The following is a 25,945-nucleotide window of genomic DNA, read 5'->3' on the forward strand; positions in this document are numbered from 1 at the left end:
CCGCCACCAGCTCCGGACAGCGATGGGGACAGCCATGGGGACAGGGACAGGCGCGAGGACAACGACATTCCCCCCAGCCCCGAGTCCCGCAGCCCCCCCCACCCCAAATCCCGCGCCCTGTGAGCCCCCCCAGGACAGCTGAGACCCCCGAGACCCCCCCAGGACCCCCCAAACCCACCGAGAACCCCCGGACCCCGCAGCCCCCCCGACTTCCAGCCCCCTCTGGACCCCCCGAACACCCCCGGACCCCCCGACCCCCCCTCACTCCCGGCACCCTCAGTTCCGCCCCAAGACTCCCAGACCCCCCCGGATCCCCCTGACCCCCAACACCCCGGAGCCCCCAAGACCCTCAGGACCCGCCCGGACCCCCCGAGCCCCCCTGGACCCCCAAAATCCCCGAGCCCCCCGGACTCCCCGCACCCCCCTGGACCCCCCGAGCCCCCCAGCACCCACCGGGGGTCCCCAGGGCCGCCCCCAGCCCCAGGGGCAGCAGCAGCAGCTCCCACATGGCACCGGGGGGGGGACACGGGGGACACGAGTGACACCGGGCCCCGCCAGCCGCGGGGGTGGGGGGGACACGGGGGGGGTGACACGGGCCCGGCCCTGCCACGTGGCGGCCGCTCCTCCCCGCTGGCCGCGCGGGTTGTCCCCGAATGTCCCCGCGGGGTGTCCCCCTGCCAGCCCCAGCCGCGTGCTGGAGTCACCTCCCGTGTCACTGTCACCCCCGTGTCCCTGCCAGGGTGTCGCTGTCACCTCCTGATCCCTCCCAGGGTGTCCCCATGTCCCACGCAGGGTGTTCCTGCCACCCCCGTGTCCCAGTTAGTGTCACACCCATGTCCCCCACAGTGCGTGTCACCCCCCTCAAGGGTGTCCCTGTCACCCCCATGTCCCCCCAAAGCGTCCCCGTGTCCCATCCAGGCTGTTCCTGTCACCCCCGTGTCCCCCTCACGGTGTCCCCATGTCCCCCCCCAGGGTGTCCCTGTCACCTCCATGTCCCCATCGGCTCCGTCCCTGTCACCCCCATGTCCCCCCCGCTGTGTCCCCCCCTCCCAGCCTGTCCCCAAGTGTCCCCATGTCCCCCTCAGGGGTGTCCCCATCCCCCGATGTCGCACGGGGAGGGGGAACAACCCAACTCCACCCCCCCCCTCGACCCCCCCGGACCCCCCCAGTGCCACCCCTCGCTGTCACCCCTCGCTGTCACCCCTCGGTGTCACCCCCCGGTGTCACCGGACGCTCCCGCCCTCCCCGGGAAAGCCACACCCGGAGCTCAAGTGCCACCGCGAGCCCTTTATTGGGGAGGGCGGGGGGACCCTGGGGACCCCCCCATCCTGTCCCCCCCCTCGGGTGACACCGTGTCCCCCCCCCTCAGTCCTCCAGGTTGCGGAACGCCGCCACCATCTCCTCCTGCAGCTGCGCGTAGCTGGCCAGGATGCGCTGCTCGCCGTCCTTCACCGGGTCCTGGCCGCGCGGGGACACGCGGGGACACGGGGGGGACACGCGGGTGGCACCATCAGACCCGCACAGGGGGGTCCCGGATCCCCCCCGGGTCACCCACACCGAGATCCGTGTGGGACCCCCCCCCAAATGGGGTCACAGCTCCCCGTTCTGACCGTCACAGGGGACACGGGGACACGCGGGGACACGGGGGGGACACGCGGGTGGCACCATCAGACCCTCCCAGGAGGGTCCCGGATCCCCCCCGGGTCACCCACACCGAGATCCGTGTGGGACAGGGTGACATCACCCCCCAAATGGGGTCACACCCCCCCCCCCCATCCCGGACACCCCCCCGACCGTCACAGGGGACAGGGGGACACGCGGGGACACGGGGGGGACACGCGGGTGGCACCCCCAGACCCGCACAGGAGGGTCCCGGATCCCCCCCGGGTCACCCACACCGAGATCCGTGTGGGACCCCCCCCCCAAAAATCCACCCGGGATCCCCAAATGGGGTCACAGCCCCCAAACCCCCTTAACCCTCCCGTGGGACCCCCAAACCCCCTTTAACCTCCCCTAGGACCCCCAAACCCCCCCTTAACCCTCCCGTGGGACCCCCAAACCCCCCCTTAACCCTCCTAGGACCCCCAAACCCCCCCTTAACCCTCCCCAAACACCCCCAGCCTCCCTTTAACCTTCCCTCAGGACCCCCAAACCCCCTCGTACCGTACTCGAGGATCCCCCCCACGGGGGTTTCTACCCCCAAACCCCCCCTTAACCCACCTCTAGGACCCCCAAACTCCCCTTAATCTTCCCCCAGGACCCCCAAATCCCCCTTTAACCCCCCCTTGGACCCCCAAACCCCCTTTAACCTCCCCCAGGACCCCCAAACCCCCCTTTAACCCCCCCCGGGACCCCCAAACCCCCCTTTAACCCCCCCCCACAGGACCTCCAAACCCCCTTTAACCCCCCTAGGACCCCCAAACCCCCCTTAACCCTCCCCAATCACCCCCAAACCCCCCTTTAACCCCCCCTAGGACCCCCAAACCCCCCCTTAACCCAACCCTACGACCCCCAAACTCCCCTTAATCTTTCCCCAGGACCCCCAGACCCCCCCTTAACCCCCCCTACGACCCCCAAACCCCCCTTTAACCCCGCCCTAGGACCCCCAAACCTCCCTTTAACCTCCCGTGGGACCCCCAAATCCCCCTTTAACCCCCCCTAGGACCCCCAAACCCCCCTTTAACCCCCCCAGGACCCCCAAACCCCCCTTTAACCTCCCCCAGGACCCCCAAACCTCCCCTTTAACCCCACCCTAGGACCCCCAAATCCCCCTTTAACCTCCCGTGGGACCCCCAAACCCCCCTTTAACCCCCCCCAGGACCCCCAAACCCCCCTTTAACCCCACCCTAGGACCCCCAAACCCCCCTTTAACCCCACCCTAGGACCCCCAAATCCCCCTTTAACCTCCCGTGGGACCCCCAAACCCCCCTTTAACCCCCCCCAGGACCCCCAAATCCCCCTTTAACCTCCCGTGGGACCCCCAAACCCCCCTTTAACCCCCCCCAGGACCCCCAAACCCCCCTTTAACCCCCCCTAGGACCCCCAACCCCCCCTTTAACCTCCCCCAGAACCCCTCCCGGGGGTCGGCGCCCCCCACCTGGAACTTCATGGCGCTCAGGCGGTACAGGATGTCGCCGAGCCCCTCGCGGATGGTGGCCCAGGTGACACGCTGCTCCTCGGGCCCCGCCCCCTCCACCGCCCCCCGCGCCAGGTCGTAGAAGGTGATCAGGTTCTGCAGCATGCCCACGGTCTTGTAGAAGGGGCAGAACCTGGGGGGAGGGGGGTTTGGGGGGTCAGGGAGGTCAGGATGGGGGAGATTGGGGGGTCAGGGAGGTCAGGATGGGGGAGATTGGGGGGTTTGGGGGTCAGGGAGGTGAGGATGGGGGGGTTTGGGGGGTCAGGGAGGTGAGGATGGGGGGGTTTGGGGGGTCAGGAGGGAGTTTGGGGGGTCAGGGAAGTGAGGATGGGGGGGTTTGGGGGGTCAGGGAGGTCAGGATGGGGGAGATTGGGGGGGTTTGGGGGGGTCGGGAGGGAGTTTGGGGGCTTTGGGGGGGTCAGAGAGGTCAGGATGGGGGGTTTGGGGGGTCAGGAGGGAGTTTGGGGGGGTTTGGGGGGTCAGGGAGGTCAGGATGGGGGAGTTTGGGGGGTCAGGAGGGAGTTTGGGGGGGTTGGGGGTGGTTTGGGGGGTCAGGGAGGTCAGGATGGGGGAGATTGGGGGGTTTGGGGGGTTTGGGGGGAGTTTGGGGGTGTCAGGGAGGTCAGGATGGGGGAGTTTAGGGGGTCAGGGAGGTTAAGGAGATCAGGATGGGGGAGTTTGGGGGGATTTGGGGGGTCAGGAGTGGATTGGGGGTGTCAGGGTGGGCAGCGTGCCCATGGTCTTGTAGAAGGGGCAGAACTTGGGGGGGATCCCGGGGGGAGGTCCAGAGGGGTTCAGGGTGAGGGTTTGGGGGTGTTGGGGGGGGGGGGTCAGGGTCGGGGGTCCCGGGGGGGGGTCCCGGTACCGGTCGTAGGCCGAGTATCCGTTCTGCTGCAGGAAATCGTCCTTGAGCAGTTTGGCCACTTCCAGCGTCACTTTGTCACCCTCGGCCAGCGACGCCTGCGGGGACAGCGCGGTGCTGGCACTGCCCGGGACCCCTGAGCCCACAGCCCCCGGCCAGGACCCCAAACCCCATAAACCCCCAGGACCCCAAATCCCATAAACCCCCAGGACCCCAAATCCCATAAACCCCCAGGACGCCAAATCCCATAAACCCCCAGGACCCAGATCCCATAAACCCCCAGGACCCAAATCCCATAAACCCCCAGGACCCAAACCCCATAAACCCCCAGGACCCCAAACCCCATAAACCCCCAGGACCCCAAATCCCACAAATCCCACAAATCCCATAAATCCACCTTCCCCACGATCCCAGCCAGCTCCTCCTCCTCCTGTTGAAGGGTCCCAGACCCCACATCCCACACCGCATATCTCATATCCCACACCTCAACCCCACATCCCAGACCCCATAAATCCCACAGACCCCACAGACCCCAATCCCAGACCTTCCCCATGAGCTGCACGATCCCAGCCAGCTCCTCCTCCTCCTCCTGCAGAGTCCCATATCCCACATCCCACATCCCCCAAATCCCACAGACCCCACATCACACACCCCATATCCCGTATCCCAGACCCCATATCTCACATCCCAGACCTCCCAAACCCCAATCCTGGACCTTCCCCATGAGCTGCACGATCTCGGCCAGCTCCTCCTGCAGAATCCCACATCCCACATCCCCCCAATCCCACAGACCCCACACCCCATACCCGTATCCCAGACCCCATATCTCACATCCCACACCCCATATCTCACATCCCAGACCCCCCAAACCCCCCAAATCCCCTAAAATCACCTTCCCCACGAGCTGCACGATCCTGGCCAGCTCCTCCTCCTGCAGGGTCCCATATCCCACATCCCCCAAACCCCACAGACCCCACATCCCACACCCCATATCTCAATCCCAGACCCCATATCTCACATCCCAGACCCCACAAACCACCTAGGAGCACCTTCCCCATGAGCTGCAGGATCTCGGCCAGCTCCTCCTGCAGGGTCCTATATCCCACATCCCCCCAGTCCCACAGACCCCACACCCCATATCCCGTATCCCAGACCCCATATCTCAATCCCACACCCCATATCTCACATCCCAGACCCCACGGACCCCCCAGACCCCCCAAACCCCCTAAAATCACCTTCCCCACGAGCTGCACGATCTCAGCCAGCTCCTCCTCCTCCTGCAGGGTCCCATATCCCACATCCCCCCAATCCCACACACCCCACATCCCACACCCCATACCCGTATCCCAGACCCATATCTCACATCCCAGACCCCACAGACCCCCCAAACCCCACAAATCCCCTAAAATCACCTTCCCCACGAGCTGCACGATCTCGGCCAGCTCCTCCTCCTGCAGGGTCCCATATCCCCCAAACCCCACAGATCCCACATCCCATACCCGTATCCCAGACCCCATATCTCAATCCCAGACCCCATATCTCACATCCCAGACCCCCCAGATCCCCTAAAAGGACCTTCCCCACGAGCTGCACGATCTCGGCCAGCTCCTCCTCCTCCTGCAGGATGCGGCGGGCGCGGTCGCGCAGCGCGGGCAGCTCGGGGTGGGCGCGCTCGTAGTGCGGCTCGAGGGCGCGCAGGTACCGCGAGTACGAGATCAGCCAGTTCACCGAGGGGAAGTGCTTGCGCTGCGCCAGCTTCTTGTCCAGCCCCCAGAACACCTGGCAGTGTCACCCGTGTCACCCAGTGTCACCACGGGTCACCCCCGGGTCACCCATCCTCTCCCCGAGCTCCTTATCCCCCCGGAATACCCGGCAATGTCACCCCCGTGCCACCTGTGTGTCACCCCAGGGTCACCCAGCGTCTCTTGTCCAGCCCCCAGAACACCTGGCAGTGTCACTTAGTGTCACCCCGTGTCACCACGGGTCACCCCCGGGTCGGGAATGTCATCCCCGAGCTCCTTATCTCCACAGAATACCCGGCAATGTCACCCCTATGTCACCCCAGGGTCACCCAGCATCTCTTGTCCAGCCCCCAGAACACCTGGCAGTGTCACTTAGTGTCACCCAGTGTCACCTCGTGTCACCCATCCTGTCCCTGAGCTTCTGATCCCCACAGAACACCTGGCAGTGCCACCCCTGGGTCACCCAGCATCTCTTGTCCAGCCCCTGGAACACCTGGCAGTGTCACCCAGTGTCACCCAGGCTGTCCCCAAGTTTCTGGTCCAGCCCCCGGGAATGTCACTACCGTGTCCTCACCCGGGAATGTCACTGTCACCGTGTCCCTGACCCCTCATGTCCCCCCTAGCGCGTCCCTGTCCCCTCCCAGTGTGTCCCTGTCCCTTCCATGTCCCTCCATCTGCGTCCCTGTCCCTGCCATGTCCCCTCCCCCAGCGTGTCCCTGTCCCACTCATGCCCTCTGCTGTCCCCTGTGTCCCGTCAGTGTCCCCAGTGTCCCCTCACCTGCACGATCCCCAGCGTGGCCGAGGTGACAGGATCCGAGAAGTCCCCCCCGGGGGGGGACACCCTGCGGGGGGGGGTTGGGGTGAGCTGGGGGTGCACAGGGGGGTCCCCCCGCCGGGGACACGGGGACACTCACGGGGACATTCACAGGGACACAGGGACACTCGGGGGGAGAGGGGACACACACCGAGACAGGGGGACATAGGGACAGGGGGACACACACGGGGACATTCACAGGGACATGGGGACACAGGAACACTCATGGGGACATGGGGACATTCATGGGGACACGGGGACACAGGGACAGGGGACACTCATGGGGACAGGGGACACAGGAACACTCAGGGGGACACAGGGACACGGTGACACTCAGGGGGACATGGGAACACAGGGACACTCAGGGGGAGAGGGGACACACAGGGGGACAGGGGGACACACACGGGGACATTCACAGGGACATGGGGACACAGGAACACTCACGGGGACATGGGGACATTCATGGGGACACAGGGACAGGCGAAACTCATGGAGACATGGGGACACTCATGGGGACAGGGGACACAGGGACACTCAGGGGGACACGGGGATACACACGGTGACAGGGGACAGGTGACAGGGGACATGGTGACACTCACGCTCCGACGATGCTGACGCTGCCCTCGCGCTCGGGGCTGCCCAGGCACCGCGCCCGCCCCGCCCGCTCGTAGAACGAGGCCAGGCGGGCGCCGAGGTACGCGGGGTACCCGCTGTCTGTGGGACACGGCTGTCACCCCCTGTCACCCCCTGTCACCACCCTGGTACCCGCTGTCTGTGGGACACGGCTGTCACCCCCTGTCACCACCCTGTCACCTCCTGTCACCGCCTGTCACTGCCTGTCACCTCCTGTCACTGCCTGTCACTCCTGGTACCCGCTGTCTGTGGGACACGGCTGTCACCCCCTGTCACCTCCTGTGACCCCCGGTACCCGCTGTCTGTGGGACACGGCTGTCACCCCCTGTCACCCCCTGTCACCTCCTGTGACCCCCTGTCACTGCCTGTCACCTCCTGTCACCCCGGTACCCACTGTCTGTGGGACACGGCTGTCACCACCTGTCACCCCCCTGTCACCGCGCGGTGTTTGGGGTCTGCCCCACCCCGGGGTTTTTGGGGTCTCTCCCCCTCCATCACCCTGAGTTTTTTGGGGTCTCCCCCGTGCCCCCCACCCCGGGTTTTTGGGGTCTCCCCCATCCCCACTCCCCTCGGGGTTTTTGGGGTCTCCCCCATCCCCACTCCCCTCGGGGTTTTTGGGGTCTCCCCCATCCCCACTCCCCTCGGGGTTTTGGGGTCTCACCCGCCGGCATCTCCGCCAGGCGCCCCGAGATCTCCCGCAGCGCCTCGGCCCAGCGCGAGGTGGAGTCGGCCAGGAGGCAGCTGTGCAGGCCCATGTCCCGGAAGTACTCGGCCAGCGTGATCCCTGTCACACGCGTGTCACACGTGTCACACACCTGTCACACACCAGGGACAGCCCCAGGGACAGCGTGATCCCTGCCACACATGTGTCACACCTGTCACACACCAGGGACAGCCCCAGGGACAGCGTGATCCCTGCCACACATGTGTCACACCTGTCACACACCTGTCACACACCTGTCACACACCTGTCACACCCCCAGGGACAGCCCCAGGGACAGCGTGATCCCTGTCACACGTGTCACACCTGTCACACACCTGTCACACACCAGGGACCGCGTGATCCCTGTCACACGCGTGTCACACCTGTCACACACCTGTCACACACCTGTTACACCCCCAGGGACAGCGTGATCTCTGTCACACGCGTGTCACACACCTGTCACACCCCCAGGGACAGTGTCATCCCTGCCACGCACGTGTCACACCTGTCACACAGCAGGGACAGCATGATCCTTGTCACACATGTGTCACACCTGTTACACACCTGTCACACCCCCAGGGACAGCCCCAGCCCTGCCACACCCCCAGGGACAGCGTCATCCCTGCCACGCATGTGTCACACCTGTAACACACCAGGGACAGCCCCAGGGACAGCGTGATCCCTGCCACACATGTGTGTCACATGTGTCACACGTGTCACACACCTGTCACACTCCCAGGGACAGCCCCAGCCCTGTCACACACCAGGGACAGCCCCAGGGACAGCATGATCCTTGTCACACACATGTGTCACACGTGTCACACACCTGTCACCCCCCCAGGGACAGCCCCAGCCCTGTCACACCCCCAGGGAAAGCCACACACGTGTGTCACATGTGTCACACAGCTGTCACATCCCCAGGGACAGCGTGATCCCTGTCACACGTGTCACACACCTGTCACACCCCCCCAGGGACATCCCCAGCCCTGTCACACACCCATGACCCTGTCCCCCTGTGTCCCCCCATGTCCCTGTCACACACACACATGTGCCTGTCCCCCAGTGTCCCCATGTCCCCCCATGTCCCCATGTCCCCCCCATGTCTCCCCATGTCCCCAATGTCCCCATGTCCCCACCGGTGTAGATGGAGGCCTCGCGGGCGGCCACCGGCATGTTGGACGTGTTGGCCACGAGCGTCGTGCGCTTCATGATGGACTCGGAGCGGCCACCGACCTCCATGGTCAGCTGGGGACAGGTGTCACACTGTCACCTCCCTGTCACCTCCCTGTGCCACCCTCTGTCACCCCTGTGGCACCATGGGACAGCCCAGCCCACCCCGATGTCCCACCGTGTCCCTCCGTGTCCCATGTGGCGTTGTCACCTCGGGGAAGTCCCCAAAAACCTGCCATGAAGTCCCGTGTCACTGCCACCCCCCTGCCACCCCAATGTCCCCCCGTGTCCTGCCGTGTCCCAGTGCCACCCCCTCTCCCAGTGCCACCTCGATGTCCCGGTGTCCAGTGTCCCCATGTCACCTTGGGGAAGTCCCTAAAGACCCGCCATGAACTCCCATGTCACTGTCACCGCCCTGCCACCCCCATGTCACAGTGCCATCCCTGTGTCCTAATGCCAACCCAATGTCCCCCCCTTCCCAGTGCCTGCCCGTTGTCCCCCCCATGTCCCCGTGTCCTGCAGTGTCCCAGTGCCACCCCCTCTCCCAGTGCCACCCTGATGTCCCCAATGTCCCGGTGTCTGGTGTGGTGGTGTCACCTCGGGGAAGTCCCATGAACTCCCGTGTCACTGTCACCCCCCTGCCACCCCGATATCCCCGTGTCCCCCAGATGTCCCGGTGTCCGGAGTGGCCGTGTCACCTCGGGGAAGTCCCTGAGGACTCTCCACTTTCCATGAACTCCCTTGTCACTGCCACCCCTCTGCCACCCCAGTGTCCCCACACCCCGCCGTGTCACAGTGCCACCCCGCTGTCCCAGATGTCCCTGTGCCCGGTGTGGCGGTGTCACCTCGGGGAAGTCCCATGAACTCCCGTGTCACTGCCACCCCTCTGCCACCCCAATGCCCCGCATCCCGCCGTGTCGCAGTGCCACCCCGCTGTCCCGGATGTCGCGGTGTCCGGCGTGGCGCTGTCACCTCGGGGAAGTCCCGCAGCACCTCGGACATTTCGTTGCCGCGCTCCCCGCAGCCCACGTAGACGATGACGTCGCTGTTGGAGTACTTGGACAGGGACTGGGAAATCACCGTCTTCCCGCAGCCGAACGCGCCCGGGATGGCCGTGGTGCCCCCCTGCACGCACCTGGCGACGCGGCGACACGGCACGGCGGTGGTGGCACCGCGGCGACACCCCGCGCCTGTCCCCATGGCCGTCCCCACCCCTGTCCCTGCGCCAGCCCCGTCCTGTCGCTGTTTCCCGCCCCCATCCCTGTCCCCAAATGCATCTCTGCCTGTCCCCATCCCTGTCCCCAAATCCATCTCTGCCTGTCCCCATCCCTGTCCCCAAATCCATCTCTGCCTGTCCCCAGCTCCGTTTTTCCCTGTCCCCAATCCCATCCCTGTTTCCTGTCCCCATCCCAGTCCCGCTCCCGCTCCCTACAGGAACAGCGCACCCCCCCAGCCCCGGTCCTGATCCCGTTCCCGTTCCCGGTCCCGGTGCCTACGGGAAGAGCGCGTCCAGGACCCTCTGGCCGGTCAGCAGGGGGTGATTGGCCGGGAGCTTCTCGGCCACGGGCCGGACCTGCCGGACCGGCCACACCTGGATCATGGAGAGCGGCTCACGGACCCCCTGGAACTCCAACTCCAGCACCACGTCCTGCGGGATCGGCCGCGATCAGCCCGGGATCAGCCCGGGATCAACCTGGGGCCGGCCCGGGATCAGCCCGGGGTCAGCCGGGATCTACCCAGGATCAACCTGGGATCGGTCCGGGATCAGCTTGGGACACCCTGCCCGGCTCCCACCCTCCCGATCCCGCTGATCCCAACGATCCCGGTAGCGCTCCCTCTGATCCCGATCCCGCTGATCCCGACCCCGCTCCCTCTGATCCCGACGATCCCGATCCCGCTGATCCCAACGATCCCGGTACCGCTCCCCCTGATCCCGATCCCGCTGATCCCGACCCCGCTCCCGCTGATCCCAGCGATCCCGGTACCGCTCCCTCTGATCCCCATCCCGCTGATCCCGCTCCCTCTGATCCCGATCCCGGTCCCGGTGCCGCTCACCGTCACGCTGTAGTGCCCGGGGGGCGCGATGTAGGTGACGGTGCCGCGGCTGCGGGGCGGGACCATCAGCCGGTGCTGCAGCAGCGAGTTCTCCGCCACCGAGCCGTAAATGTCCCCGCCCGTCACGTGGCTCCCGACCTGGGGACACGGCGGCGACACCGTCAGCGACCCCCGGGAGGCTCCGCGCCCCCCGCCCCGGCTGCTGGGATAACGGCGGTGCCCGTGTCCCGCCATGTCCCCCTGTGTCCCGCCACGTCCTCCGCGTCCTCGTGTGACCTGTGTCCCCACGGCCCTGTCACCTTTTGTCCTACTGTCCCTGCATCCTCACTGTCCTGTGTCCCCATTGTCCGGAGTCCCCCATGTCCCCAGTGTCCCCGCATCCCCCTGTTCCTGTGTCCTCTCTGTCAGTGTGTCCCCACCCCCTTTTTGGGGTCCCCTCCTTGGCAACGGGGACAGGGAGGGGACAGGGGAAGACAGAAGGAGGGGACAAGGGAGCATGATGTCCCTTGGCAGGGACAGGACGGGACTGGGGGGGGACAAAAGGGGACAGAGGGGTTGAGGGGGACAGGGCAGGATAGGGGGGACAGGGAGGGGACAGAGGGGATGGCAGGACAGGACGGGGAGGGGACAAGGAGGGGACAGGGAGGGGACAGAGAGCCCGGGAAGCCAGATGGGGAAAGGGGGACAGCACAGGGATGGGACAAAGGGACAGGACGGGGGTACAGGGAGGTGACAGGGAGAGGTCACGCACCCGGAGGTTCTTGCTGGGGACAAAGTCCCAGTCCAGGTGTCGCGGCAGCGCGGGGACATTGGTGCCCCGCGGGATGTAGATGCTGCGCGTGGCCTCGGCGATGTCGCGCAGCGGCCGCTGGATCCCGTCGAAGATGGAGCCCAGGATGCCCGGGCCGAGCTCCACCGAGAGCGGCGTCCCCGTGCGCCGCACCGGATCCCCCACCTGCACCCCCGCTGCGGGCCCCGCTCAGGAATGTCACCGCGGGAGGGACACCGGGACAGCGGGGGGGACAACGGGGACACAGGGACAGCGGAGAGTGCAGGGGGACACGGGGACTGCGGGGACACGGGGACCGGGAGGACAGCGGTGACTGCGAGGACAAGGAAACCGGGCGGGACAAAGGGGACACGGGGACTGGGGGGCGACAGCGGGGACAAGGAAACCGCGCGGGACAACGGGGACAGCGGGGACAAGGAAACCGGGCGGGACAACGGGGACACGGGGACTGGGGGGACCGGTGGGACAGCAGGGACACGGGAACCGGGGGGGGGGGGGGGGGGGGGACACACGAGGACAGCGGGGATTGGGGGTACAGCGGGACGGGCTGGGGGGACAGGGGACGACAGGACAGAGGGGACAGGGCAGGGACAGGACGGGGTACAGAGGACACAGGACAGGGAGGGTTGGTGGGGGGACAGGACAGGATGGGGGGGACAGGGAGGGTGGGGAGGACGGGGAGGGGACAGGGCAGGAGGGAGGGACAAGGGAGGGGACAGGACGGGGGGACAGGGAAGGGACAGAGCAGGCTGGGACAGGACAGAGGCGCAGGGGACAGCAGGGGACGGCGGGGACAGGGCGGGGCGGTCGGAGGGACAGAGAGGTGGCGGGGAGGGGACAGCGGGGACAGGATACAGGTCTCCTCGTACACCTGGAGCGTGGCCATGTCCCCCTCGAGCCGGATGATCTCCCCCACGAGCTCCGCGTGTCCCACCCGCACCAGCTCGTACATGGCCGCCCCCGCCATGCGCGTGGCTGTCACCACTGCGGGGACACGCCGCTGTCACCCCCTGCCATCTCCCCTTGTCACCGGGCCAGCCCCGGGGTCACCACCCCAGCCGGGACCCCTCTGTCCCCATCCCTGTCCCCTCCCCACCACCACTCCCGGCTACTTTCCCACGCTGTCCCCTCTCCTGTCCCCTCCCCGGGCGTCCCCTCCTCGTTGTCCCCTCTCCTGTCCCCATTTTAGTGCCACAAACGCCATCGGGATCCCCGTCCCCGGTTGTCCCCGTTCCCAGGGTGTCCCCACGATGTCCCCTCCTCATTGTCCCCACTGTCCCCTCTCCATCCCCCCTTGTCCCCCCTCCTGTCCCCTCCCCAAGTGCTCCCCGCACTGTCCCCCCTCCTGTCCCCCCCCCATTGTCCCCTCTCCTGTCCCCATTTTAGTGCCACAAACGCCATCGCGATCCCCATCCCCGGTTGTCCCCGTCCCCAGGGTGTCGCACGATGTCCCCTCCCTGATCTCATCCCCGTCCCCTCCCCATTGTCCCCTCTCCATCCCCCCGCTTGTCCCCTGTCCATTGTCCCCCCCCCATTGTCCCCATTTTAGCGCCACAAACGCCACCGGCTCCCCACCCCCGGCTGTGGCCGGGCTGTCCCCTGTCCCCAGGTGTCCCCAGTGTCGCCGTACCGGGCCCGGACACGCCATGCACGGCCCCCACCAGGCTCTCGCGCTCCTCCAGCCGTGTCCCCTTTGTCCCCTCCATGCTGTCCCCTCCCCGCCGCGCTGCCACCGCCGTTAAATGGCCCCGGGCGCCGGCGACAACCGGACAGGGCCACCGCAGGTGTGGCACCAACGGCCGTGTCCCCACCCCCGGGGACACCGAGGGGACAGCGGGGTGACACCGGCTGGCTCCGGTGACAGTGCCACCGCGGGTGTGGCACTGTGTGCAGTCAACAGCCGTGTCCCGCTGCTCCGGGTGACACCGGCAGGGCCCGGCTCAGGGTGACGGGGACACGGCGTGGGTGTCCTTGTCACCTCCCTGCCGTGTCCTTGTTACCCCTTTTTGTCACCCCCGTGGCCTCGTCACTCACTTCCTTTTGTCACCCTCATGGCCTTGTCACCTCCCTGCTGTGTCCTTTTCACCCCCTTCTGTCACCCCCACGTCCTTGTCACCATCTTCTCTTTGTCACCCCCCACGCCCTTGTCACCCCCATGGCCTTGTCCCCCCTTTCTGTCACCCCCATGGCCTTGTCACCTCCCTGCTGTGTCCTTGTCACCCCCTTCCCTTTGTCACTTCACTGTGTCCTCTGCCCCCCAGCCCTTAGTGTGTCACAGCCCAATTTTGGGTCCCCTACCTGGCATCCCCTAATTTTAGGGTCCCACCCCCATTTTGGGGTCCCACCCCCCATTTTTGGGATCCCCTTTTTCTTCCCATTTTGGGGTCCCACCCCCCATTTTTGGTGTCTCCTCTCCCCATTTTGGTTTCCCATGCCCCATTTCTGGGATCCCCTTTTCCCCCCATTTTTAGGGTCCCTTTTTTTCCCCATTTTGGGTCCCACCCCCATTTTTGTTGTCCCCTTTGCCCCCCATTTTTGTTGTCCCCCCATTTTTGTTGTCCCTTTTTGCCTCCATTTTTGGGGTCCCCTTTCCCCCGCCCTTTTTGTTGTCCTCCCCATTTTTGGGGTCCCTTTCCCCACCTTTTTGGGGTCCCCCCCATTTTTGGGCTCCCCTTTTCCCCCTCCCATTTGGGGTCCTCCCCCCCACCCCTTTTTCCCCCTTTTCCCACAAAAACCAACCCGGGGATTGTCCCAAACTCCCGTTTATTCCCCAAACCCCCCCCAAAACGCCCCCAAATCCCTCTGGGAATTTTTTTTGGGGGGGTCAGGACACCAAGACCCCCCCGGGACCCCCCTTGCCCCCCTCGGGGCCGTCCCTGGGGGTGGATTTGGGGTCGTCCTCCCCCACCAGGCGGATGTTGTGGCGTTCCCGAAACTCCGAGAGCTCCCGGCCCTTGGCCTGCAGCTGCTGGGCCAGGGCCTCGATCAGCTTGGAGATCTGGGGGGAAAAAGTGGGAAAATGGGAAAATTGGGGATTTTGGGAAATGGGGGAAAAGAGAGAGACTTGGTTAGAGAGGAGATTTGGGGGGAAAAATGGGGAAAATGGGGGAAAAATGGGGAAAATTGGGGATTGGGGGGAATGGGGGAGAAGAGAGAGACTTGGTTAGAGAGGAGATTTGGAGGGAAAAATGCAGAAAATGGGAAAAATTGGGATTGGGGGAAATGGGGGATTGGGGGAAATGGGGGAAAAGAGAGAGACTTGGTTAGGGTGGAGATTTGGGGGGAAAAACAGAAAAATGGGGGAAAACAGAAAAATGGGGAAATTGGGGATTGGGGGATATGGGGGAAAAGAGAGAGACTCGGTTAGAGTAGAGATTTGGGGGGAAAAATGGGAAAAATGGGGAAATTAGGGATTGGGGGAAATGGGGGAAAAGAGAGAGACTTGGTTAGAGAGGAGATTTGGAGGGAAAAATGCAGAAAATGGGAAAATTTGGGATTGGGGGAAATGGGGGATTGGGGGAAATGGGGGAAAAGAGAGAGACTTGGTTAGGGTGGAGATTTGGGGGGAAAAACAGAAAAATGGGGGAAAAACAGAAAAATGGGGAAATTGGGGATTGGGGGATATGGGGGAAAAGAGAGAGACTCGGTTAGAGAGCAGATTTGGGGGGAAAAAGGAGGAAAATGGGAAAATTGGGAATTGTGGGAAATGGGGGAAAAGAGAGAGACTTGGTTAGAGTGCAGATTTGGGGAGAAAAATGGGGAAAAAGAGGAAAAAAGAGAGAAAAAAGGGAAAAAAAGGGAAAAAAAGGGAAAAAAAGGGAAAAAAAAGGGAAAAAAAAGGGAAAAAAAAGGGAAAAAAAAGGGAAAAAAAAGGGAAAAAAAGGGAAAAAAAGGGAAAAAAAAGGGAAAAAAAAGGGAAAAAAAGGGAAAAAAAAGGGAAAAAAAAGGGAAAAAAAGGGAAAAAAAGGGAAAAAAAGGGAAAAAAAGGGAAAAAAAGGGAAAAAAAGGAAAAAAAAGGAAAAAAAAGGTCCAGAGAGCTTTTCTGGGGTGATCTCAGCAGATTTTTTTGGATGTTTAAGGGATCCCAGTGGATTTTTGGGATACCCCACTGGATTTCGGGATACCCTGTTAGGTCTTTATGGGATCCCAGTGGGTTTGGGGTTATTCCATTAGATTTTGGGTTCCCTAGTGGGTTTTTAAGGGATCCCAGTGGGTTTGGGGTTATTCCATTAGATTTTGGGTTCCCTAGTGGGTTTTTAAGGGATCCCAGTGGGTTTGGGGCTACCCCAGTGGGTTTTCTTATGGGATCCCAGTGGGTTTTTGGGCTCCCCAGGTGATTTTTATGGGATCCCAGTGAGTTTGGGGCCATCCCAGTGAGTTTTTATGGGATCCCAGTGGGTTTGGGGCTACCCCATTGTGTTTTTATGGAATCCCAGTGGATCTGGCGTTATCCCTTTATATTTTTATGGGATCCCAGTGGATCTGGGGCTACCCCAGTGGGTTTTTATGGGATCCCAGCGGATCTGGGGCTACCCCAGTGGGATTTTATGGGATCCCAGTGGGTTTGGGGCTATCCCATTGTGTTTTTATGGGATCCCTGTGGTTTTGGGGCTACCCCAGTGGGATTTTATGGGATCCCAGGGTGTTTTTGGGGTCACAGACCTGCTCCCTGTTGCTCTCCAGGGCGGGCAGCACCTCCTTGACCGTCCTCTCCACCAGCACCCCCCCGACCATGCGGAAACACTTCCGGGTGGGATCCACCTCCCGCAGCGTCTCGATCACCAGCCTGGGACAGCGGGGACAGACCCCAAATGGACCCCAAATGCACCCCAAATCCCCCTCCCAAATGCACCCCAAATCCCACCCCAAATACACCCCAAATCCCACCCTAAATCCCCACCCCAAAATCCTGTCCCAAATGCACCCCAAATCCACTCCAAATCCCACCCCAAATCCCACCCTAAATCCACCCCAAATCCCACCCCAATCCACCCCAAATCCCCCGTCCCAAATCCACCCCAAATCCCACCCTAAATCCCCACCCCCAAACCCTGTCCCAAATCCACCCCAAATCCCCCTCCCAAATCCACCCCAAATCCCACCCCAAAACCACCCAAAATCCCCCTCCCAAATCCACCCTAATACCCCGTCCCAAATGCACCCCAATCTCAACCCCAAATCCCCAATCCTGACCCCAAACCCCCCAATCTTGATCCCAGACCCCCCAAACCCCCCAATCCCGACCCCAAACCCCCCAGACCCCCCAATCTTGACCCCAGACCCCCAATCCTGACCCCAGACCCCCCAATCCCGACCCCAGACCCCCCAATCCCGACCCCAGACCCTCCCAAACCCCCCAATCCCAACCCCAGACCCTCCCAAACCCCCCAATCCCAACCCCAGACCCCTCAACCCCAGACCCCAAACCTCCCAAACCCGACCCCAGAGCCCCCAAATCCCCCAATCCCGACCCCAGACCCCCCAAAGCCCCCAATCCCGACCCCAGAGCCCCCAATCCCGACCTCATACCCCCCAAACCCCCCAATCCCGACCCCAAACCTCCCAAACCCGACCCCAAATCCCCCAAACCCGACCCCAAATCCCCCAAACCCCCCAATCCCAACCCCAAACCCCCCAGTCCCGACCCCAAACCCCCCAGTCCCGACCCCAAACACCCCAGTCCCGACCCCAAACACCCCAGTCCCGACCCCAAACCCCCCAAACCCGACCCCAAACCCCCCAAACCCCCCAATCCCGACCCCAAACCCCCCAGTCCCAGCCCCTGACCCACGTGTGCTCGTTGAGCTCCAGCTCCAGCTCGGCCGCCTTGGAGGCCAGGCCCCGCTGGTCCTGCCGCAGGCGGTTAAACCGGGACACCACCTGCGCCAAACTGGGCTGACTGGGACGGACTGGGAGCCACTGGGGGCGTGGGAGGGGGCTGGGGGGAACTGGGCTAACTGGGAGCCGCTGGGACCAACTGGGATGGGACTGGGAATGGTCTGGGAGGGACTGGAAGGGAACTGGGATGGGATCTGGGTTAACTGGGAGCCACTGGGACCAACTGGGATGGGACTGGGAATGGTCTGGGAGGGACTGGGGATGGTCTGGAATGGTCTGAGAAGGGAACTGGGATGGGATCTGGGTTAACTGGGAGCCACTGGGACCAACTGGGATGGGACTAGGAATGGTCTGGGAGGGACTGGGGATGGTTTGGGAGGGACTGGGAGGGAACTGGGTCAACTGGGAGCCACTGGGACCAACTGGGATGGGACTGGGAATGGTCTGGGAGGGACTGGGATGGGATCTGGGTTAACTGGGAGCCACTGGGACAAACTGGGATGGGACTGGGAATGGTCTGGGAGGGACTGGGAATGGCCTGGGTCAACTGGGAGCCATTGGGACCAACTGGGATGGGACTGGGAATGGTCTGGGAGGGACTGGAAGGGAACTGGGACGGGATCTGGGTTAACTGGGAGCCACTGGGACGGGCTGGGATGGGACTGGGAATGGTCTGGAATGGTCTGAGAAGGACTGGAAAGGAACTGGGATGGGATCTGGGTTAACTGGGAGCCACTGGCGGGGCTGGAATGGGACTGGGAATGGTCTGGGAGGGACTGGAAGGAAACTGGGTTAACTGGGAGCCACTGGGATGGACTGGGATGGGAACTGGGTTAACTGGGAGCCACTGGGATGGGAACTGGGTTAACTGGGAGCTACTGGGATGGACTAGGAATGGTCTGGGAATGGACTGGAAATAGACTGGGAATGGTCTGGAACGGTCTGGGAGGGACTGGAAGGGAACTGGGATGGGATCTGGGTTAACTGGGAGCCACTGGGGGAGCCAGGAACGGACTGGGATGGGAACTGGGACAGACTGGGAGGGGCTGGGATGGGAACTAAAAGGGAACTGGGTTAACTGGGAGCCACTGGTCCCATCCCACTAGGATGGGACTAAGAGGAGCTGGGAGAGGCTGGGATGGGCCAGAATGGTACTGGGATGGGACTGGGAGGGACTGGGAGTGAGATAAACTGGGGTCAACTGGGATCAAACAAGATTGGCATAAACTGGGACTGGCCAACTATGAATGGGACAAACTGGGGTAAACTGGGATGGGATTGGGACAAACTGGGACTGGGAAACTGGGAATGGGATAAACCGGGATAAACCCCTGGGACTGGGGTGGGGGATCCCACTGGGGGCTTGGGGAGCCCCTCGGGATGAGGGGGAACCCCCCAACCCCACAGCAGCGCCCCCCCCTCGGGCCCAGAGACCCCTCCCCATTATCAGGGATCCCCCTTCATTATCAGGGACCCCCTCCCCATTATCAGGGACCCCCTCCTCCGTTATCAGAGACCCCCCCTGATTCCCCACCTTCCCCTCAGGCCCAGGGCCTCCCCCGTCCATTTCTCCATTCCATTATCAGAGACCCCTCCCCATTATCAGGGACCCGTCCCCCCCTCATCAGGGACCCCTCCTCGATATCAGGGACCCCTCCTCGATATCAGGGACCCCTCCCCGTTATCAGGGACCCCTCCCTCACTCCCCATCCCCTCACACCCACAGACCCCCACCCCATCTTCCCCTCACGCCCAGGCCCATCCCCCCTCCGCTTCCCTCCGCACTCCCCTCACTCCTCCACCCTCCCGCAGCTCCCGGGGACCCGTCCCCATCTCCCGGTTCCCCCTGACCTGCTCGGCGCTCAGCCCCTTCCCCGCCGGGGCCGCCCCTCGCCCCTTCCCCGGCTCCGCCATCTTCTCCCGCGAGGCTCCGCCCTTTCCGCTCCCGCCGCGCGAGCCGCGCCGCCACTTCCGGCCGCCATCTTGGGTGCGGGTGAGGCGGCGGCGGCGCCATCTTGGGTGAGGGCAGCGCCTGAGGGGGGGACTTTGGCCGCGGTGCCGCCGGCGGGGAATGTGCGGGAATGGGGGCGGAAAACGGGGGAAAAGTGGGGGGAAAAGGGGGTTTGGGGGTTGGGGACAGGTGGGGGGGCGGTTTGGAGGGCTGGGGGTAGTTTGGGGTCCAAATTGGGCCAGTTTTGGGGGTGTTCGGGGCAGTTTGAGGGGGTCTGGGATAGTTTTGGGGGTGTTCGGGGCAGTTTGAGGGGGTCTGGGATAGTTTTGGGGGTGTTTGCGGCAGTTTGGGGGGGTCTGGAGTAGTTCTGGGGGTCTTTGGGGCAGTTTTGGGGCAGTTTGGGGGGTCTGGGAGCAGTTTTTGGGGGGGTTGGGTACTTTGGGATCAAAAGTGGGGCAGCTGAGGACATTTGGGGGGGTCAGGGGGCAGTTTGGGGTCACACCTGGGGTAGTTTGGGGGGGTTTGGGGCAGTTTTGGGGGGGTTCCAGGTCCCCCCCCAGCCGTGTGACCCCTCCCCAATTTGGGGTGTCCCCCCCCCAGGCTGAGGGTGGCCCCTCGGGCCCTGCTGTGCTGCCCCCCGAGAGCCTCGAGAGCCCCCCAGAGCTCCAGCACCACGGGCAGGTACGGGGGGACCCCAAAAACCCCAGGGGGGACCCCAAAAACCCCAGGGGGGACCCCAAAAACCCCAGGGGGGGCTGAGGGTGACCCTAGGTGGGTGACCCTGCTCCCCACAGGGTCACCTGGGGGTGTCCCTGTCCCCAAGGGGGTGACCCCAGTGCCCATAGGGTGACCCCAATCCCTTTGAGGTGTCCCATGGGGTGACCCCAGTCCCCATGAGGTGCCCTTGGTGTCCCCACCCTACAGTGGCCTGGCCACAGTGATGTCCCCAGTCCCTCTGAGGTCCCCTCTGGGTCCCCTCCCCACAGCCCTGCAGTGATGGTGGTGTCCCCCAGTCCCCATTGCGGTGTCCGTGCTCCACTGAGGTGTCACCTTGTCCGTCCCCTCCCCACAGCCATGGCAGTGCCCCCAGACCCCTCAGTGTCCCCAGGCCCCACGGTGTCCCCAAACCCCGCAGTGTCCCTCTGTCCCTATGGGTCCCTCACAGTGTCCCCTCCCCGCAGCCCTGTGGCCATAGCAGCGCCCCCAGACCCCGCAGTGTCCCCAGGCCCATTGATGTCCCCAGACCAGTCAGTGTCCCCAGGCCTCTCGGTGTCCCCAGATCCGTTGGTGTCCCCCTGTCTCTCTGGGTCCCTCACACTGTTCCTACAGCCCCACGGCCATGGCAGCATCCCAGACCCGTTGGTGTCCCCCTGTCCCTCCAAGTCCCTCACAGTGTCCCCTCCCCACAGCCCCACGGCCATGGCAGCACCCCCAGGTCCCTCGGTGTCCCATGTCCCTCCATGTCCCTCACAGTGTCCCCTCCCCGCAGCCCCACAGCCATGGCAGCGCCCCCAGACCCCTCAGTGTCCCCCTGTCCCTCCAAGTCCCTCACAGTGTCCCCTCCCCACAGCCCCACGGCCATGGCAGCGTCCCCAGACCCCGCGGTGTCCCCAGGCCCCTCGGTGTCCCATGTCCCTCCATGTCCCTCACAGTGTCCCCTCCCCGCAGCCCCACAGCCATGGCAGTGTCCCCAGACCCCACGGTGTCCCCAGGCCCCTCAGTGTCCCCATGTCCCTCACAGTGTCCCCTCCCCGCAGCCCCGCGGCCATGGCAGCACCCCCAGACCCCTCAGTGTCCCCCTGTCCCTCCATGTCCCTCACAGTGTCCCCTCCCCGCAGCCCCGCGGCCATGGCAGCACCCCCAGACCCCTCAGTGTCCCCCTGTCCCTCCATGTCCCTCACAGTGTCCCCTCCCCGCAGCCCCGCGGCCATGGCAGCGCCCCCAGACCCCGCGGTGTCCCCAGGCCCCTCGGTGTCCCATGTCTCTCCATGTCCCTCACAGTGTCCCCTCCCCGCAGCCCCACGGCCATGGCAGCTCCCCCAGACCCCGCGGTGTCCCCAGGCCCCCCGGGCGGGCTGGTGGCGGTGGCCCAGGTGACATCCACGGCGGACAAGGAGCACAACTGGCGGCAGTGCTCGGCGCTGGTGCGGCGCGCGGCGGCCATGGGGGCCCGCGCCGTGTTCCTGCCCGAGGGCTTCGACTTCATCGGGGACAGTCCCCAGCACAGCCTGGCGCTGGCAGAGCCACTGCACGGGGACACCGTGGGGCGCTACCGCCAGCTGGCCAGGTGGGGACAGCGCGGGTGGCACCGGGGGTGGCACCGTGTGTGTGTCCAGGGAATGTGACCGTGTGTCCCCAGGGGACGTCACGGTGTGTGTCCAGGGAATGTGACTGTGTGTGTCCAAGGAATGTGACTGTGTGTGTCCCCAGGGGATGTCACTGTGTGTGTCCAGGGAATGTGACTGTGTGTGTCCCCAGGGGATGTCACTGTGTGTGTGTCCAAGGAATGTGACCATGTGTCCCCAGGGAATGTCATTCTGTGTCCCCAGGGAATGTGACATGCATCCTTAAGGAATGTCACTGTGTGTCCCCAGGAGATGTCACTCTGTCTTCAGGGAGTGTCACTGCGTGTGTCCCCAGGGGATGTCCTCTGTCCCCAGGGAGTGTCACTGTGTGTCCCCAGGGGATGTCACTCTGTGTCCCCAGGCAATGTCACTCTGTCCCCAGGGAGTGTCACTGTGTGTCCCCAGGAGATGTCACTTTGTCTTCAGGGAGTGTCACTGCGTGTGTCCCCAGGGGATGTCACTCTGTCCCCAGGGAGTGTCACTGTGTGTCCCCAGGCAGTGTCACTCTGTGTCCCTAGGGAGTGTCACTCCATGTCCCCAGGCAATGTCACTCTGTCCCCAGGGAGTGTGACGTGTGGCTCTCCCTCGGGGGCTTCCACGAGCGTGGCCAGGACTGGGACAGCACCGGCCGGATCTACAACTGTCACCTGCTGCTGGACAACTCGGGTGGGACACGGCCTTCCTGAGCCCTGTGCCACCCCTGTGTCCCCCAGATCCCCAGTCCCTCTGTCCCCAACATTCCCAACCCCTGGCTGTCCCCACTGTCCCCAATCCTTGTGTCTGTCCCCAGGCGCGCTGGTGGCCACGTTCCTGCACTGTTCCCAGTCCGTCGCTGTCCCCACTGTCCCCAACCCTGCTGTGGCTGTCCCCAACCCTGCTGTGGCTGTCCCCAGCCGTGATGCTGGCTGTCCCCACTGTCCCCAACCCCGCTGTGGCTGTCCCCAGGTGCACTGGTGGCCGCGTACCGCAAGCTGCACCTGTTTGACGCGGCGCTGCCGGGGCAGCCGGCGCTGTGCGAGAGCTCCTTCACCAACCCTGGCCAGGAGCTGCTGCCCCCCATCGACACCCCCGTGGGCAAGGTACGGCCCTGCCCGTGTCCCCTGCTGTCCCCAAGTGTCCCCTGCCTTCACTGATCCCTGGTGTTCCCAGAAAAAGCTGGGGTTGGTTGTGTGCCACAGTGGTACCCGGAGCAGGCCCTGCCCTAGTCCTGACCCCAACCCTAAACTCAACCCCTGACCCCACAGTGCCCAGGGGTGTCTCTGGGTGTCCCTCCATGTCCCCAGGGTGTCCCCAAGTGTCCCCTGCCTTCACTGACCCCTGGTACTCCCAGAAAAAGCTGGGGTTGGTTGTGTGCCACAGCCTGTGGTACCCGGAGCTGGCCCTGCCCTAGTCCTGATCCCAACCCTAAACCCAGCCCCTGACCCCACAGTGCCCAGGGGTGTTCCTAAGTGTCCCTGGGTGTCCCAGGGTGTCCCCAAGTGTCTCCTGCCTTCACTGATCCCACATATTCCCAAAAAAACTTGGGCACAGGGTTTGCCATACCGCCTGTGGTACCCAGAGCAGGCCCTGCCCTAATCCTGACCCCAGCTCTAAACCCAACCCCTGACCCCACAGTGCCCAAGGGTGTCCCTAAGTGTCCCTGGGCATCCCAGGGTGTCCCTGCATATCCCCAGGGTGTCCCCAAGTGTCCCCTGCCCTCACTGACCCCTGGTATTCCCATAAAACAGCTGGAATTGGCCGTGTGCTACAGGCTGTGGGTCCTGGAGCTGGCCCTGCCCTGACCCCTGATCCTCCCCATGTCCCCTAGGCTGTCCCAGGATGTCCCCAGGGCTGTCCCAGGGTGTCCCCAATGTCCCCTCACTGTCCCCCCAGCTGGGGCTGGCCGTGTGCTATGACCTGCGTTTCCCGGAGCTGGCCCAGGCCCTGCGCGGGGCCGGTGCCCAAATCCTGACCTTCCCCTCGGCCTTCACCGTCCCCACCGGAGCTGCGCACTGGGAGGTGAGGGGACACCCCTGGGGGGGCTTGGGGACACCCATGGGGAGCTGGGAACACCCCTGGGGGGGCTTGGGGACACCCCTGGGGGGGCTGGGGACACCCCTGACGGGGGTTTGGGGACACCCATGTGGGGGTTGGAGACACTCAATGGAGGGAGCTGGGGATACCCATGAGGGAGCTGGGGATGCCCTGGGGTGCTTGGGGACAGCATTGTCCCCCAGGTGCTGCTGCATGCCTGTGCCCCCTGTCCCCCCTGGTGACAGCACTGTCCCCCAGGTGCTGCTGTGTGCCCATGCCCCCTGGTGACAGCGCTGTCCCCCAGGTGCTGCTGTGTGCCCGTGCCCCATGTCCCCCCTGGTGACAGCGCTGTCCCCCAGGTGCTGCTGCGTGCCCGTGCCCCCTGTTCCCCCCATGTCCCCCCTGGTGACAGCACTGTCCCCCAGGTGCTGCTGCGTGCCCGTGCCCCCTGTGCCCTCCATGGTGACAGCACTGTCCCCGAGGTGCTGCTGCGGGCCCCCTGTGCTCCCCATGTCCCCCTTGGTGACAGCGCTGTCCCCCAGGTGCTGCTGCGTGCCCATGCCCCCCATGTCCCCCCTGGTGACAGTGCTGTCCCCAGGTGCTGCTGCGTGCCCGTGCCCCCTGTGCCCCCCATGTCCCCCCTGGTGACAGCACTGTCCCCCAGGTGCTGCTGCGTGCCCGTGCCATCGAGTGCCAGTGCTACGTGGTGGCGGCGGCTCAGACCGGCCGGCACAACGCCGCCCGCGCCTCCTTCGGCCACTCGCTGGTGGCCGATCCCTGGGGCGCCGTGGTGGCCCAGTGCCACGAGGGGCCGGGGCTCTGCCTGGCCCACATCGACCTGGCCTACCTGGAGCAGGTGCGCAGGGACCTGCCCGTGCACGGCCACCGCCGTGGGGACATCTACGGGACCCTGACGGGGACACCGGGGACACCGGGGACATGATGGCACCGGGGCAACGGCGGAATTTGCACCGGGTTTGCTTTTGTGTCCCCAAAATGGAATGGCACAATGTGCCCTCCCTTCTTTTATTGGGGGTCCCAAATCAGCCCCAAATCTCCATCAATTCAGCCCTAAATCAGCCCCAAATACTCCCCCAAATCAGCCCCAAAATCTGCACCAACTCAGCCCCAAATCTGTCCCAAATCTGCACCAATTCAGCCCCAAATCTGTCCCAAATCTGTCCTTTTTGTCCCCAAAATGGAATGGCACAATATGTCCTCCCTGCTCTTTTTGAGGGTCCCAAATCTGTCTCAAATCTGCCCTTTTTGTCCCCAAAATGGAATGGCACAATGTGTCCTCTCTTTCTTTATTGGGGGTCCCAAATCAGCCCCAAATCTCCTCAAATCAGTCCCAAATCTGCACCAATTCAGCCCTGAATCAGCCCCAAATCTGCCTTTTTGTCCCCAAAATGAAATGACAACAACGTGTCTTCCCTGCTCTCCTTTTGGGGTCCCCACTCTTTTTTGGGGTCCCAATTCAGCCCCAAATTTGTTCCAATTCTGCATCAATTTAGCCCAAAATTGACCCCAAATCTGCTCCAATTTACATCAAATGTTCTCCAAATCAGCCTTTTTGTCCTCAAAGTGAAACAGCACAAGGTGTCCCCCTTCTTTTTTGGGGAGACCCAAATCTGCTCTGAATCTGCCTCAAAATCAACCCCAAATCTGCTTCAAATTGACCCAAAATCAGCCCCAAATCTGCCCCAATTCACCCCAAAATCTGCAACAATTCACCCCCAAATTTGCACTGAATCAGCACTTTTGTCCCCAAAAGGGATTTCTGCTTTTTTTTGGGTGGGGGACTCCTCCTTTTTTAGGGGTTCTGGGGTGGGGAGGAATTTATTTCTATTAAAAATTGAAAAATACAGAATCCCAGAACACGATGCAAAAGCC

The 25,945-nt window shown here is 63.8% G+C and overlaps 4 protein-coding genes across 8 annotated transcripts in view; 2 read left to right on the forward strand and 2 right to left on the reverse strand.

Annotated features, from left to right (window-relative positions):
* S100A10 (S100 calcium binding protein A10) overlaps positions 1-25,945 on the forward strand; it is a 109,427-nt gene that overhangs the window by 66,758 nt on the left and 16,724 nt on the right. The gene's annotated exons all lie outside the window — the stretch shown is intronic.
* Positions 1,331-12,454, reverse strand: LOC311164089 (V-type proton ATPase catalytic subunit A-like). Its single transcript, XM_084223390.1, has 12 exons — positions 11,867-12,454; positions 11,116-11,253; positions 10,557-10,708; positions 10,033-10,195; positions 9,027-9,135; positions 7,849-7,971; positions 7,154-7,268; positions 6,519-6,582; positions 5,574-5,777; positions 4,002-4,096; positions 3,098-3,269; positions 1,331-1,458 (listed from the first exon to the last, which is right to left on the reverse strand). Exons 2-12 carry the CDS (start codon positions 11,179-11,181, stop codon positions 1,366-1,368), a joined length of 1,356 nt encoding a protein of 451 aa, XP_084079516.1. The 5' UTR covers positions 11,182-11,253; positions 11,867-12,454; the 3' UTR covers positions 1,331-1,365.
* Positions 14,691-19,680, reverse strand: PFDN2 (prefoldin subunit 2). The gene is made up of 4 exons (XM_084223053.1): positions 19,595-19,680; positions 17,697-17,785; positions 16,568-16,691; positions 14,691-14,903 (listed from the first exon to the last, which is right to left on the reverse strand). Exons 1-4 carry the CDS (start codon positions 19,655-19,657, stop codon positions 14,730-14,732), a joined length of 450 nt encoding a protein of 149 aa, XP_084079179.1. The 5' UTR covers positions 19,658-19,680; the 3' UTR covers positions 14,691-14,729.
* Positions 19,731-25,869, forward strand: NIT1 (nitrilase 1). Of its 4 annotated transcripts, none has more exons than XM_084222923.1 (8): positions 19,731-19,762; positions 20,295-20,375; positions 21,614-21,657; positions 21,756-21,981; positions 22,602-22,705; positions 22,985-23,118; positions 23,912-24,037; positions 24,717-25,869. In XM_084222923.1, the coding sequence occupies exons 3-8, from the start codon at positions 21,624-21,626 to the stop codon at positions 24,993-24,995; spliced, it is 903 nt and encodes a 300-aa protein (XP_084079049.1). In that variant the 5' UTR covers positions 19,731-19,762; positions 20,295-20,375; positions 21,614-21,623; the 3' UTR covers positions 24,996-25,869. The 4 variants fall into 4 exon arrangements, with proteins under 4 accessions (XP_084079049.1, XP_084079050.1, XP_084079047.1 ...); XM_084222921.1 differs by lacking the exon at positions 19,731-19,762 and adding an exon at positions 19,773-19,816; XM_084222924.1 differs by lacking the exon at positions 21,614-21,657 and having other exon boundaries at positions 19,732-19,762; positions 21,712-21,981.

The sequence above is a fragment of the Fringilla coelebs genome (genome assembly GCF_963513975.1).
Source record: "Fringilla coelebs genome assembly, chromosome: 29".
Lineage (NCBI taxonomy): Eukaryota > Metazoa > Chordata > Aves > Passeriformes > Fringillidae > Fringilla > Fringilla coelebs.

What these genes read in the sequence shown, in the direction of transcription:
- LOC311164089 (XM_084223390.1), bottom strand. Translation starts at nt 11,181, where the DNA reads ATGGTCCCGCCCCGCAGCCGCGGCACCGTCACCTACATCGCGCCCCCC. An exon ending in CCACGCTGGGGATCGTGCAG is followed by an intron (nt 5,778 to 6,518) that starts GTGAGGGGACAC and finishes TGACACTGCCAG; the next exon opens with GTGTTCTGGGGGCTGGACAA. An exon ending in TGAGCGCCATGAAGTTCCAG is followed by an intron (nt 1,459 to 3,097) that starts GTGGGGGGCGCC and finishes CCGCGCGGCCAG; the next exon opens with GACCCGGTGAAGGACGGCGA.
- PFDN2 (XM_084223053.1), bottom strand. Translation starts at nt 19,657, where the DNA reads ATGGCGGAGCCGGGGAAGGGGCGAGGGGCGGCCCCGGCGGGGAAGGGG. An exon ending in AGGGGCTGAGCGCCGAGCAG is followed by an intron (nt 17,786 to 19,594) that starts GTCAGGGGGAAC and finishes AGTTTGGCGCAG; the next exon opens with GTGGTGTCCCGGTTTAACCG. An exon ending in TGGAGAGCAACAGGGAGCAG is followed by an intron (nt 14,904 to 16,567) that starts GTCTGTGACCCC and finishes TTTTCCCCCCAG; the next exon opens with ATCTCCAAGCTGATCGAGGC.
- NIT1 (XM_084222921.1), top strand. An exon ending in AGACCCCGCGGTGTCCCCAG is followed by an intron (nt 21,658 to 21,755) that starts GCCCCTCGGTGT and finishes CGGTGTCCCCAG; the next exon opens with GCCCCCCGGGCGGGCTGGTG. An exon ending in TCGACACCCCCGTGGGCAAG is followed by an intron (nt 23,119 to 23,911) that starts GTACGGCCCTGC and finishes CTGTCCCCCCAG; the next exon opens with CTGGGGCTGGCCGTGTGCTA.